Source organism: Plectropomus leopardus, chromosome 15 (genome assembly GCF_026936395.1).
Source record: "Plectropomus leopardus strain MGB_pleo_1.0 chromosome 15, ASM2693639v1, whole genome shotgun sequence".
NCBI classification, from domain to species: Eukaryota; Metazoa; Chordata; class Actinopteri; order Perciformes; family Serranidae; genus Plectropomus; species Plectropomus leopardus.
In genome coordinates, this window is record NC_142190.1 from 34,485,848 (window position 1) to 34,500,383 (window position 14,536).

At 39.6% G+C, this 14,536-nt stretch overlaps 1 protein-coding gene across 4 annotated transcripts in view; it reads left to right on the forward strand.

The window, feature by feature from the left end:
* Window positions 1-1,034: 1,034 nt before the first annotated feature.
* The window catches only part of gdpd5a (glycerophosphodiester phosphodiesterase domain containing 5a), a 44,851-nt gene continuing 31,349 nt past the window's right edge, over window positions 1,035-14,536 (forward strand). For all 4 annotated transcript variants that reach the window (XR_015778850.1, XM_088088040.1, XM_088088041.1 and 1 more), the window contains exons 1-2: window positions 1,035-1,303; window positions 11,703-11,876. Coding sequence is in view for 3 of the 4 variants with exons in the window: in XM_088088040.1 (XP_087944166.1) it covers window positions 11,760-11,876 (117 nt within the window). In the remaining variant the exon portion in view is untranslated. The remainder of the gene's footprint in view (window positions 1,304-11,702; window positions 11,877-14,536) is intronic.

The following is a 14,536-nucleotide window of genomic DNA, read 5'->3' on the forward strand; positions in this document are numbered from 1 at the left end:
AAATCTCAGATGGCTCCAGATTACATCTCATATGTGATGTCATTGTCTGTCCTGTCTTGTTTAAAGAAGCAAATTAAGCTGCGTTGAAAACTAATTTGCAATGTTTTAACTTGAATTCTTCTTTTTTCAGAAAAATATTGATTGAAAAGCAAATGAGACATTTGAATTGTTTTTGTAGTGCAGTAATTTAAAATGAATCTAACTTAAATCATCTAACTTAAAATAAAATGACAAAAGATATATATAAAAAACATGGTACCATCTATAAAAGAGTTTTGAATTGTAACTTTGGAACCTGAGTACACTGGCCTGGTTTCTTTCAAAAACATTGGAAGAAGACTATGCACAGTGAAAGCAGAAATGACCCAAACATTTTCAGACAAAGAAAGTTACAAGAAATAAATGACCTGAAAAAGGTGCTTGAAAATATATAAGAATTCTAAGACATAATCTAAAAATATATAATAATCATAACTATGAAGTCATTTTTTCACTACCTTTGTTCTTTTTTCCCTATACATTTTTCTTTAGCTTTTCAAAAATATTTTCCTAAATCTACCATTTTATTTGCAATTCATGAAACATTTCTTTATGATGTTGCACATTTTCTGTTTGTCATGCATGTTTTTGAAAGAAGTTGCACCATTGTGCTTAAAGGTCAAAAGTTAATAAATGCTCAGTCAGTAATAAACAGATGCAGCTCTCCTTCAGAGGTAAGCATCTGTAACTCAGATCTAAAACCCTTTCTTGGAAAATTACAGCCTGCTAAAATGTTTTGGGGGAATGCTCATTTGTTGCTGAAAGACTGCAAACATGTTTATCATCATTTCATGTCCACCAGTATTCAAACAGCAGTGTTGCTGCTCAGGTCTATTTACCTGACACAGACACTTCTTATACACTGCACACTATAAAAAAGTTTCCATTCTAACACGAGTGTTTGGTTCATAACCCCTCAGATGGAATATTTTTTGCAGTGTGCTTCAAAGCTCCACCCACACCGTGCTGGACGGATTACAGACAGGTTAGAACTCTTCTACGAACACCCAAGGAGGTCTAGTTCAAGGAGAAACTCTGATTTACTAAATCAGTCATTGTTTGAAACGCTACATGGTGTGTTGCATCCAGAGGCCGATGTGTGTCACTGCTCTGTCTCACGCGGCTGCTGGTTGGAACCTCAAAGATTTCTATGAATCCGTCAAGTCCAACAATGAAGAGAAGACATTCAACAGCCACTGGGATCACTGATTAACCGAAAACTCGTGACGTTCCAGCACTGTCCTGGATAAAAAGGAAGTGAAAGGTACGTGTTTGTGCGCACTTTATCCGATTGTCTTCATATCTGAGGACCTGTCACCTGTCGCTGTGTGTGTTTGTGATCAGTTGATGGAACTGAATTATGATCTGTCCTCACTGGGAGTTTTTATTTTTTATTTGTCTCAGTGCATAGTTGTTATTAGTATTATTATTATCATTATTATTATTGTTCAGTATCAATTTCTGACCATGGAATTAGGAGTATTACCAGGACTGGTATTATTTCCATGCATATTAAACATTTCAGTACTCTGGGAACATTTTAGAAATGGTGAAAAAATCATACTGATAAAATGTCTCACCAAATATATAATTGACTAACAATAAAATATACGGCATTAACAACAGTGAGTATTCATTTTTTTTTATTTCAAAAGAAATGCAAAATTATTATTATTATTATTATCACAACCTTAACCATAGAAGGTCAACTCAGCTGTTTGGTAAAACATGGTTTCAAACAGGAAAATAATAATTCTTTTTAATTTTTAAAAAAATTATTTTAATTTTAATTAATTAATTGATTAATTAATATCTTTATTTATTTAGTTATTAACCATAAATAAAATGGCTAGATTTAAATGTATCATGTAACTACAATGAATCATCAGAAGTTGATTTATATTTTCACTATTACCAAATATAAACTACTTACCAAAGAAGGCCAAATCAATCTTGAGATAGAGCATGTTTAAAAAAACAAACTCTTATTGGATATTTATTTTTTGTATAAATTTACAAAACCTCTGAAACTGTAACATGTTGAATAAAAATGCCTACCTTTGAAAATCCCGCCACACGGAGCCCTTGTGTCTGCAGTATAACATTCAGGAGGCAAACTGACAAGGCAGACTGTGAAGAGACACAGTAGTATCTAGTGGATATTTTTAGCATTACAAACCTAAACCGAAGGAGGTGGCTCAATCATTGAGTTAAGTCAACACACGTTTTTAAAAAATAGTGACTCAAAATGTGCTCTACCAAACATTTGAACAAGATGTTGAAAGGATATCACACATTATGATAGATCTGAAAGACTTAAGGACAAAAAAGATTATGTGTGATCTGACTCCAGTCCTCTTCATGAATGCAGCTTCTGGGTATTCTGTCCATTTTTCTGCTCTGAATTCTTTTTCTGAGTGGCTGAGGTAGATATAGGCTCTTTGGTTAATGAAGCTATTACTGAAAATATGAACCAATTACTTTATCCTGCATATAATTCAGCTGTTCCTACATACAAGACTGAATGTTTATATGTAATGAATGTATTTTAAGACCAACTTGTAGTGGGTTTCATGAATCAAAAAGTCTTAGACAGCCCAGTGGGGGTGTCACCATCTTGACTCAAGCTTTAGTCCCACTGGTCTGGTCTTTTGTCCTCTCAAATCTGATATATCTGACTTCCAGTTTCCATCTCTATCTGCGCCATTTACGGCATCTGTCAGACTAATATCCTCTTTAATAAATCTGAGGTGGCTTCAGACCAGGCAGGTGTTACTGCTGCTACTACTCAAGACATTAGTGAAGCAGACCAGCGTCTCACTGGAACAAGCATGAGCTCCGTCTCCTGCCCACTGGATGGAAGCAGGTCAAGACAGGTGGTCGAAAAACATCAGCATTTACTGAAATAAACCCACTGTCTTTAGCAGCAGCTTGAGTGTGAGGCACTAATGGAAACTCTATTTTTGGCTAAATACAAAAGATTAAGGACACTATTCAGGCATGCATATAAATTTTATGAAAGAGTGAAAAATGGAAGCTGGAAAGAGGCAACATTGACCAAGATAGAGGCTAATAATAGAAAGATTCAGCAGAGGGTGTGTGCACTTGGCTGGCTCAGATTTACTGGATTATAGTATTATCATTCAATGAGCATATAAATCTAACACTACTGACAACGCTGACACAGTAAGCTGCTTGCAGCCCTCTAAGTGTACTGACAGTAACCAGGTTACTTTTTGATACTGGCAAGAAGGTGAGGAGAGTAGTAAAGTCTTCTCAGTGAAACGGCAAGTTCATGAGAGGGAACTGGTCTGAAGCCAGCTGAATGAAAGGCCTGCTGAAGAGAGAGCTTGATCAAAGGCTGAGGACAAGTGAGCTGGGGAGAATAATATTTAAAGAGCTCTCTACTTCACAGAGTGTTGGCTGTAAAGCAGCAATAACCGGTTTAAAGTTCTTATACTGCTAACTCGTCATGGCCCACACACTGTCGAAAATGTCATAAACAATATGGAACTACTGACCAAGAAAGTTCATCATCAAGTCAGTATTAATTTTTGCAGCTGTTGCAGAATTAGTTTTAGTTTTGAGCTGAAAATGCTTATTAGCTTTAGTCACATTTTAGACATTTTTATCCTTCATAGTTTAAGTTGATGGGAACTAACGTTTTACTCAAGGAAAATTCATGACATTTTATTCAGCTTTTAGTCATTAATTATAGTCAAGGTGCTTTTTTTCTGTTTAAACTTATCTAGTCAGTCTAATACAGGTCCCAGAAATTATTTTCAAGGTGACACATTGTATTAAAATGTCCTATAAACATAGAAACATTTCTCCAGCAGAGTTTTTCGCAGGTTTAAAGGATGATTTACAAGCACCACTTACTGATCATCATTTAAAAAGCTCAGGAACTCCGTTATGGCCTCAAACAGTTAAACACCACCAATCCTTGACTTATTGATCTCACAGTAAATAACTTTATTTCAGTCAGACTTTCCTCTAATTGTGCAACATGTTAAGTCTGGGGGTATAAACTCGGATCCTCTTACAAAGTCGCTGATGAAAATTAAACTTGTAGCTGTCAGAGAAAAGTTTAGACTGTCTCTATACAGCAGAGATCCTCTCACAGATAAATGAACCTCCGTTCTGCCTGTCAGATGCTGTGCAAGGAAGAGATGTGAAGAGAGGGTGGCGGCTGGTGGCGGCTCACTCTGCTGGGGTTAGAGCTACCCTATATGGACAAAAGTACTGGGCCATACCTCTTACTCATTACATTTAGGTGTTTCATTCACAGGTGTATAAAATCTGGATGAATGGGCAAAAATTTCCACAGACACACTCCAAAATCTTGTAGAAAGCCTTCCCAGAAGAATGGAGGCTGTTACAGCTGCAAAGGGGGGGACCAACTCCATATTAATGCCTAAAAGTTCATAAAAGTGTAATGTGTAGGTGGCCCAATTCTTTTGTCCATATAGTGTAAATGCTAACAGTGTTGCTAACACTGCAACAAACAAACTCCACAGATACAGATAACAGCTTCATCATCCACAGCCAAACACACGCTGCTGCTTCTTTACTGCTGAGCGACTGCATCTCATACTGTTGCTCAAAGTTCATACAGCATTAAAACAATTTTACATACGGTTATTGGCCGTTCTGTTCTCCTTTCCTCTCATTTTGATTGTCCGATACGCCACTGACACTTTCAACTTCTTTCATCTCGCCAAAAAATGAAACTTACAGTTCATCATAGTTTCTATTGTTAAGATCTATTTTTAGCTTGTCATCGTCTTCTTTTCGGCATGGAAAAAAGATTGTCGACAAATAATTTTTCTCAGTTTTTTTGTTTTCAGGTTCATGAAAACTCTTTCATGGATGTGAAAACAAAGCTCTCACATCTTAGCAGCATAGTTTATGCTGCAAGTATTTTTTTAGCACATTTATCTTTTCTGCCAAGTAGGGGTGTGCAATATGACGATATTAGATTGTGAAGAATTTAAGGTGTCCATGTTTCGCCATCAAGGAGAGATCGTTATATCGTGCTACAGTGCAAATTCTATCTGTTGTAGTTCTATGCTCATACACACAATGCATCCAAACTTTTTGGCTGGACCACAGCATGTAGTTTGGCTGTGGCGCAATCTCCGCCCGTCAAATAGGGATGTTCTTCCCCGGGTCCGAGCGCAGCTGCAGAGGTAGGATGTGTTAATGATCAGTGGGTACATCTCCAGAGAAAACAGCTCCCATTCACTATGTGACTGCGTCTAACGATATAAGTGTATTGTTCTGCATTTAAACATATTTCAGGGTTGCCAACTCTCACGCTGCTAGAAAGTGACAAACGGTTTCGCTGTCAGTCTTGCGCTCTCATGACACCAAAGCAAATCTCACGCCAAAGCACCGCAACAGTAGAAATATTGAACAATCATGTAATGCAGTGAAGGACTGACTGTAGAATACGGCTGATTATTTGACAACAGAGCAGCGTTTCATTATCACGGATTAAACAGCTGATCGCCCGACAGCGCAGCGTGGTTAGAGACAAACAGAGAGTAGCTTCTCCTCAAAGCACCAAAGTGTCTGAATGAACCAACAGACAAAAATTCAGAGGTGGAAAGTGACTTCTTTAGACTTCTAAAGACTATTTTTTGTTAGTGTCAGGTTCAGTCGGACTTTGGATGAAGTATTTCGCTGCGTGTCTCATCCAGCAGCTCGCACTGAGCGCTCATTATTATTACCAGGGTCAGGCATGTGATTTAGGGGCCTGGGGCCACAGGCACATTGCCTTATTTTCAACCTTTCCCTTTATTTAATATGAAATATCCCCAAAGTATGTCGTCAGTGTACTCAGTGATACTAAATAAGTCCCTGAAAGAAAAAGTTTGGGAACCATTGTACACAGTCCAGCCATATATTAGGGTTTAACCTAGTCTTGTTTTTTCTCAGCCGAAGCACTATGCTAGTCCATTTCACACCTTCCCTGTAGATACACAGATAAATCAATCATAGCAAACCATTGAGTTTTGTCTTTATTTTCCCTATTTCACAAGTGGGAAGTCATGGATGAAAATAAAAACACCTAAGAGTTTTTTTCCCCTAAAAACTCAACAGTGATAATATTTTACATGACAAAAGATATGGTTCCCATCAAAACAGTGGAAAACAAAGATGTACACACAAATTAAAATCAATCAAATCACAAATTAAAAAAAAGGTACTTTGGCCTTAGTGTTATGTCATTCTTTTTAATTTTAGGGCTTTATTTTTTAAATTGGGAAATTAGCTTGGTTGTACTGTTCATGCAACATGCAAAATGTTTTTAAAAAATTGTGATGTGATTTTTTTTGCCATATTGCCCACCCCTACTGCCAAGGATTGATGGAGGTCCTAGATCCAATAACAGTGTCATTTTCCATAACAGATTTTCTAGGATCTCTTTTATCATATTTTTCAGTGCAGTGCCTTTCACTCCATCAAAAACATGGGATTATTGTGGCATTTACCCTGAGAGAATCTGTACTGGACCTGTATCCACATTTGGAACCAGATCACCTGGAGTCCAGTTTACACCCACTGAAAAATATGGGAAGACAAGCTTTTCATTCTTGCATTCTTTCACTTAACACGCATTATTACCAGACGTCATTTACGTGGGGTTATTATCAGTTCACTCTGTAAAAAAGCTTGAAATCTTGTCTCAGCTCTGACTAGGTGTGATGGTGACCAAAGTGCTGTGACCGTAGCACCATGCTGGAAATCCATCATGAGACCTAAGCCAATCTGGGTGGAATAAGGCGCTTGTGATTTCAGCTCCAGTTGGCCTTTGTTCAAGGACAGAGTCAGGATATGAATGCTAGCAATTTGCCAATGAATCTGGGAGAGAGCTCTCTCAGTCCAGGTGCACATTGTATTCTTGCATATGGCAAATTTGTACATTTTATTCTCCCAATCTACCTCACTGCACTTTGAAAACTATACTGTCACTACTGTGAGTAGTACGTTATCCTATTGATATATTTGATTATGGTGTTTGAGTATATATTTAGAGTCTATTCATCCATCCATCCATCCATTCACCCATTCCTCCCTCCCTCTGTCCGTCCGGACTCAACAACATTATTTTATATTTTATGGCATCTATGGAGTAGTCTATACAGTGCTCCAGGGATGACGTTTCTCTGTAGGCCATCCCAGAGGCTAACGTCACCTTGGTTCCCTCATCAAAAAGCCTTGAGGATTTACCATTGGATTTTGGATCCTTGCATAAAATAAGCTCTGTGGTAAACAAACATTTATGATACGTGTACATCTTACACAGCAAGTTAATCTTTGGAAATGAACACCACTTTGATTATTTCTGAAGCCTAAATGTAATCACCAATAGTGAAAAGCTAACATTTGGCTGTAAATGAATGACACCATGGTCACATGACTCAACATCCAATAAAAAAAATAAAAAGACATGCAAGAAGTGCAGGTGGGGGTTATAGTGAAGTATCAGCAAAGCATTCGGAAAAGACATTTTCTCTAAAGACGATGGGTAATGATGCATCACATAATGTGTGTTTATGAATCCGGTGCAGTTTAAGTTGAAACAGCATAGATGTGATGGGTTATAGAGTGATTTGCTGTGCACACCCACTGACTCAGATAGAAGTAACACCAAAGTCTGGCTCCTTGAACGCTATCACTGACTCATTACCTTTTACAGTTTCCTTGGTGTATGACAACTGCACAGGGGGTGAATTTTGTTGTGTTTTTTTTTTCCTCAATTAATGATGAGTAATAGTTTGCTCTGGCATGGTGGAAGGCCTTTCTATACATTTTGAGATTGTCCTGCCAGACTAAACGGGACTCTTCCAGGTTGGTTGAACGCCAATTTCTTTAAAATTTTCGCGATGTTTGTTTCAATTTGCAGATCAGGGGGTTAACCTATGGAGCTAATTTTCTTTGTTTCATTATTTTCCTCTTGAGAGGTGCAATGGAGTGGAGAGCTGATTGCAGTGAGCCAGTAGCACTATCAATGAGACAATCAATTTGAGAATGACTTAAATTAGTAATAGCGTTCTCAGTCACTGTGAGACATGGTAATGAGGTCAATATAGAGGGAATCAATTCCTTAAATTTAGCTAGTGCACCATCAGATGGACATCCAGAATAGTAACTCTTGCTGAGAGGCGTGCAATGGAGTAATGAAAAATCGAAAGTTATTAAATAATGGTCTGACAGAGCAGGATTCTCAGGGAAGACTATTAAATCTTCAATTTCGATACTGTATGCAAGGACAAGATCTCGGGTGTGGTTGAAGCGGTGGGTGGGTCTATGAACACACTGACTAAAGTCAATTAAATCCAAAAGTGTGGAGAATGCAGCACTAAGGCTATCACTATTAATATCCAAGTGAATGTTAAAATCCCCTATGATATTAACTTTGTCTGATTTAAGTGCTAAACTTGATATAAATACAGAAAATTCTGATAAAAATTCAGAGAATAGGGCGGGGACGCGGTAAACTATAACAAATAGAATGGCCTGTAGAGTTTTTCAGGATGGGTTAGAAAGACTAAGAAAAAGGCTTTCAAATGAACGATAACTTAGCTTACCTTTAGGATGAATTGCTAAGCTTGAATCAAAAATAGCAGTGACTCCCCCTCCTCGGCCAGTGGCTTGAGCAGCTACAGTATTTATATGACCAGAAGGAGTGGATTCATTTAAGCTAACGTACTCATCAGGACACAGCCAGGCCTCTGTGAGGCAAAATAAATCAATATGGTTATTCAATGTTAAATCAGTGACTAAAAGAGGTTTGGATGGTAGTGATCTAATGTTCAACAGTCTGCATTTAATTCTCCTGTTATGATGCTGTTTGACAGCAGATGTATTAAGTGCATTAAGTGTATTAAGAGATTTTCTTGTACTTATCGCCATTTATTTCAGATTTAAACAAATGAAGTGGTCGGGGGACAGACACTGTTTTTATAACATTTACATTATGGGTGTGTGACTGTGCCAGAGGAACCTCAGAGAAGTGTGTAAGACTGCGACTCTGCACCCTGGTCCCAACTCTGGATCGTCATGGCTTTGGGCTTCTAATAAACTCGGCCAGATTCCTTGAGAGGAGAGCAGCGCCATCCAAAGTGGGATGGATGCCATCCCTCCGGATAAGACCAGGTTTTCCCCAAAATGAGTGCCAATTATTTACGAAGCCCACATTGTTTGCTGGCCACCACCTCGACAACCAGTGGTTGAATGATGACATGCGGCTAAACATGGTCACTGGTCACATTGGGAAGGGGTCCAGGGAAGATTATGGTGTCTGACATTGTCTTTGCGTACTCACACATCGACTCTACCTTAATTCTAGTGACCTCCAATTGGCGTAACCGGGTGTCATTGCCACCGGCATGAATAACAATATATAATAAATAACAAATTTACACTTAGCCTTAGCCAGACTCCCTTTCACAAAAATGCATTTTTCTCAGCTTTCTAGAAAAAAGTGGTCTTTTTGATGAAACTAGCCTCTATTCAACTTCAGATAAATCAAGAATGGAACAAGTTGCAGACAAATGTTTTTTCCATGACGAAAAAGAGAGTTTCTTCTTTCATTTGAGCTATTTGTGTTTTCAGAGTCTTTGTACAAAATATTCTGTGGGTCTTGAAAGATGACTCAAAATGGCCAGAAAAGCTGGCACAAGCCACTTTCCATTATAAAACAGGACTGGTACTCAATGAGTTAATAGCTCTGCAATGCAATACAAGAACAACTGTCTGCATCCACAAAGTTCCCAAAGGGACTTTTATTTTTATTTATAAAGCAAATACACTAAGAAGTCTTTAGAAATTGCTCTCATTTCCACTTAGTGCAGTATGTGTTTTTTCAACAAAATAACAAAGTAAAAAATCTTATGTGCCTTTAGAAATTGCTCTCAAATCCACCCTGTGCAGCACTGTAATTTTAAGTACAGAACACTATGAATGAATGATGTAATCAAAGTCTTGTCATAGATGAACTTTAAGATTCCCAGTCACAATAAATAAAAATCGCTCACAATTCAGCTTATTACAGCATTGTAGGAAAATAGTTCACTAAAAATGAACAACAGAAATTTCAGTTCTACTTAAAGCAGTGCAACAGCTTCAGTTGAACATGAAAAAAACCCCAAAACAATTCTACCTATGGGAGTAGCAGCATTACAACAAAACCTGAATATGGTCTGTGTACCATACCTTTGTGACAGCGGACGTAAACAAACTCTCATTCAGGGTGCATGCTCAAAATAACAGATCCTGATCAATAAAATTATGCATTAATCGGGCCCAATACCAATCCCTCAGATCCAATCAGGACATGCCTATCACGAAGATTTTATTTCAGTTACGTTTCCAGCTTTACTATGTTTTCTGTTCAGGGGTTTAGAATGCTTCTTTGTCTCCAAAACGTTATTGTCATTCTTCTGTTCAGCCAGGCAATGAACCACCATCATGATGGAGGTTACACTGCACCACATGGGTCTGTTTACATTGGTAGTATGAGGATCAGAGGTGGGCATGTGAAATATCCGCACCAGGCCCTCTGCAGTCATCTTTGTCATTCCAAAGCAGCTGTCTCATCGATGATTGATGAACAAGAAGGCCTCATTTTATGACACACTGCTATTGGCAGTCCAACCGCAACCTCAGTGTTTGCTTCAGTCATGTTCTCTTGTTATATAGGCAGAACTGGAACTGTCCTGAGGCACCAACACATTAACTTTATATTACTGGTTCCTTTTCACACAGATAGATGCTTTGACCCTAAAGGTTGCCTCAGTGACTGATAAGTATCTAATTATGTCTGTCCCAGACATGACTCACTATTAAAGAGTGTGTTGACCAGTGTTGGGGAAGTTACTCAAAAAAAGTAATTAGTTACTTATTACTAGTTACTTCTGTAAATTGTAATGAAATTACTTTACTAGTTACTGCATTTGAAAAGTAACTTCACTACTTATTACTTTACTTTCCCATTTCTTAATTTACCGAGTAGATACAGGACAGCAGTTGAAAGGAGCCTGTCGCCTGGGCATTTCACTCGAATATTTTTGTCCTTTCGAGCTATAAACTGAAAGTAGTGGGAATATCGCCACTGGCCGAACCCCCCAGTCTCCGTCTCCATTTCCCTCTCTCCTGTTCGTACCGGCAGCAACGTCACTCGCCCCTCTCTATGCAGCACGCGTCGCGCACGCACACAGACAGCAGCCGCAGCACGCACATAATTCCTGCGCCACTTAGACAGACACAGCACAGGCAAACATGGCCTAGGTAACGCAGGAAAGCGCGTTCCTGTAGTCTAGTAAAGTAGTGTAGTTACCGATATTTTTAGAGTAATGCGTTACTTTACTTCGTTACCCCAAAAAGTAATATCGTTACAGTAATTCGTTACTTTGTAACTCGTTACCCCCAACACTGGTGTTGACTTCTTCTCTCAGGTGTTGTCACTCCAAACAAGGCTCAGATCTAACAACATATTCACCATGTTATGTAAAAACATCTGCAAAATGTAAAAATGGACCTCCGCTACATGACGTAACATGGTGTGTCAGTGAACATGTCATTGTATGTACACGGACTGAGTTAATGATTTGATAGCTTGTTCTGTTTAGTAACACTTCGTTCTCCTTCAGGTTCCCAGTCCTGTGTGGGATGTTCATGGACTGGTTGTGTGTTGAGGCTGAAGGAGCATGGTGAAACACCAACCCTTACAGGTCTATGAGAAACAGGTCTTTGTGTCCTTTGTCACTGGGATCTATGGTTGCCGCTGGAAACGCTACCAGCGCTCCCAAGACGACAGCTCCAGGGTAAGACTGATCATTTATTCATGATAATAATGACATGCTTGTTCTAAATTGTTGCAGACTGATGATCAAATCTTCCATCTTTGATTAAAGCTGGTTATAGTTTTACTGTTTTAGTAACAGTACAATACTTTTTACAATATCTTACTTTGAGAATGGAAAACATCCTTCACTACATAACCCATTTTATTTTAGAAAGAAAGCCAAATTGCATATCTCCCATTTTTGTATATTCAACCACCCAAATCAAGCCCCTGCACCTAGGTAGAAAGAGCCAGAGCACTGTGCCCGAGCCCTTGCTGCAGCCCTAAAGAGAGTCAGTCATTACACAGAAACACAAACAGACAATAGACAAAGACAGAGTGTCACTTTCAACTGCTTATTACACTTCAGCTGTCGGAGCTGCAGTAGGCACGATTGCAGACCAGTGGTTATTAAGTTAATTATAGGCACTAAAGCCACATCATTTACAGTGCAATTGCTTAACCCTTATGCATCCTCTGAGGACATTTTTTATTTTTATTTTTCTATTTATATTTTTTTTCAATAATTTTGGTGATGTCAATGCATATGGCATAAAGTTTGACAAGGGTGTGAGTTTTCTGAAGTTAAACCTCAGCTCTTAATAAATCTATCAATAACTGTGTGGCAAGAAAACACACTCTCAGACTCTGAAGGACAAAAATATCTCCATTAAAACCACAAATTTGATCCCAGGGCCATTACGGCATAAGTTGTGACATCTATTATATCAGGTTTTTAGTCTAGAGCCCTGGTTTCAAAACAATAGTTTTTTCTATTTTTGACCACATTTAGTCATTTAAATCTAATGCTATTTTTCTGATTTCCACAAGGGGCATTGATGATGGGGGACAACATGACTGCAAATTTTGGTTTTCTTTTTCTTTCTTTTTTAATTTTTTTTTTTTATTTTTAGAACACATGTGTCCTTTGTATCAGTCAGTTTCCCTTCTCTGGCCAACATTCCTGTCTTTAAGAGACTGTAACAGCTGCGTTTTAAAGCTGAATGATGATGCTGGTATCATAAGAAACTAGAAGAAGTGAGGAATCCTGAGGTCATGCTAGTGTCTCAGGAAGGGGGCTGAATAATGCTGCAAAGTTTACTTACACTAAAAATGAAAGGGTCCATTTCTCTCTGTTTCATATACCACTGTATGAATAACAAAGTATAAAACTTAATCTGTATGCTAAGAGAGAGTGTGTACACATCTTTGATTTGAGTGAATAATTTTTTCCTTAGGCAGCATGCCTCTTATTGTACAGATAAACATCAGAAATAACACAATTTAAAATCTTTTGGTCTCAACTAGCAGCAAAAATAAAAGGCTGTTTATTAAAAAAAAAAAAAAAAAGGTTTTTCACCATGACAAGAGTTCATCAAGATGCTGGAAGTGTCAAAGAGCTTTTTTATGTTTTCAGTTATGCATCGCTTTGTACGTAGGTCCGTCCATCAATCCCTCCCATTCTTGTGAACATGATATCTCAAGAACACCTTGAGAGAATTTCTTTCATCCATCCATCCATCCATCCATCCATTGTCTACCGCTTATCCGGGGTCAGGTCACGGGGGGAGCAACCTAAGCAGGGAAGCCCAGACTTCCCTCTGCCTGGCCACTTCGTCTAGCTCTTCCCGGGGGATCCCGAGGCGTTCCCAGGCCAGCTGGGAGACATAGTCTCTCCAGTGTGTCCTGGGTCTTCCCTGGGGCCTCCTACCATTGGGACGTGCCCTGCACACCTCACCAGGGAGGTGTCCGGGAGGCATCCTAATTAGATGCCTGAGCCACCTCATCTGGCTGTTCTCAACATGGAGGAGCAGCGGCTTTACTCCGAGCTCCTCCCGGATGACCGAGCTTCTCACCCTATCTCTAAGGGAGAGCCCAGCCACCCATCGGTGGAGCTCATTTCGGCCGCTTGTACCCGCGATCTTGTTCTTTTGGTCACTACCCAAAGCTCGTGACCATATTTGAGGGTTGGAACGAAGATCGACCGGTAAATCGAGAGCTTTGCCTTTCGGCTCAGCTCCCTCTTCACCACAACAGATCGGTGCAGAGTCCGCATTACTGCAGACACTGCACCAATCCGCCTGTCGATCTCCCGCTCCATCCGTCCCTCACTCGTGAACAAGACCCCGAGGTACTTAAACTCCTCCACTTGGGGCAGGATCTCCTCCCCGATCTGGAGAGGGTACTCCACCCTTTTCCGGCTGGCCTCACACTCGGCTGCGAACCGATCCATCGAGAGCTGAAGGTCACGGCCTGATGAAGCTAACAGGACCACATCATCTGCAAAAAGCAGCGACCCAGTCCTGAGGTCACCAAACCGGACACTCTCAACGCCCTTTGCTGCGCCTAGAAATTCTGTCCATAAAAGTTATGAACAGAATTGGTGACAAAAGGCAGCCCTGATGGAGTCCAACCCTCACTGGAAACAAGTCCGACTTACTGCTGGCAATGTGGACCAAGCTCCGGCACCGGTTGTACAGAGAATGGACGCCATAACCCATACTCCCGGAGAACCCCCCTCACAGGGACACGGTTGAATGCCTTCTCCAAGTCCACAAAGCACATCGACTGGTTGGGCAAACTCCCATGCAACCTCAAGGATCCTGCCAAGGGTCCAGAGCTGGTCCACAGTTCCACGAC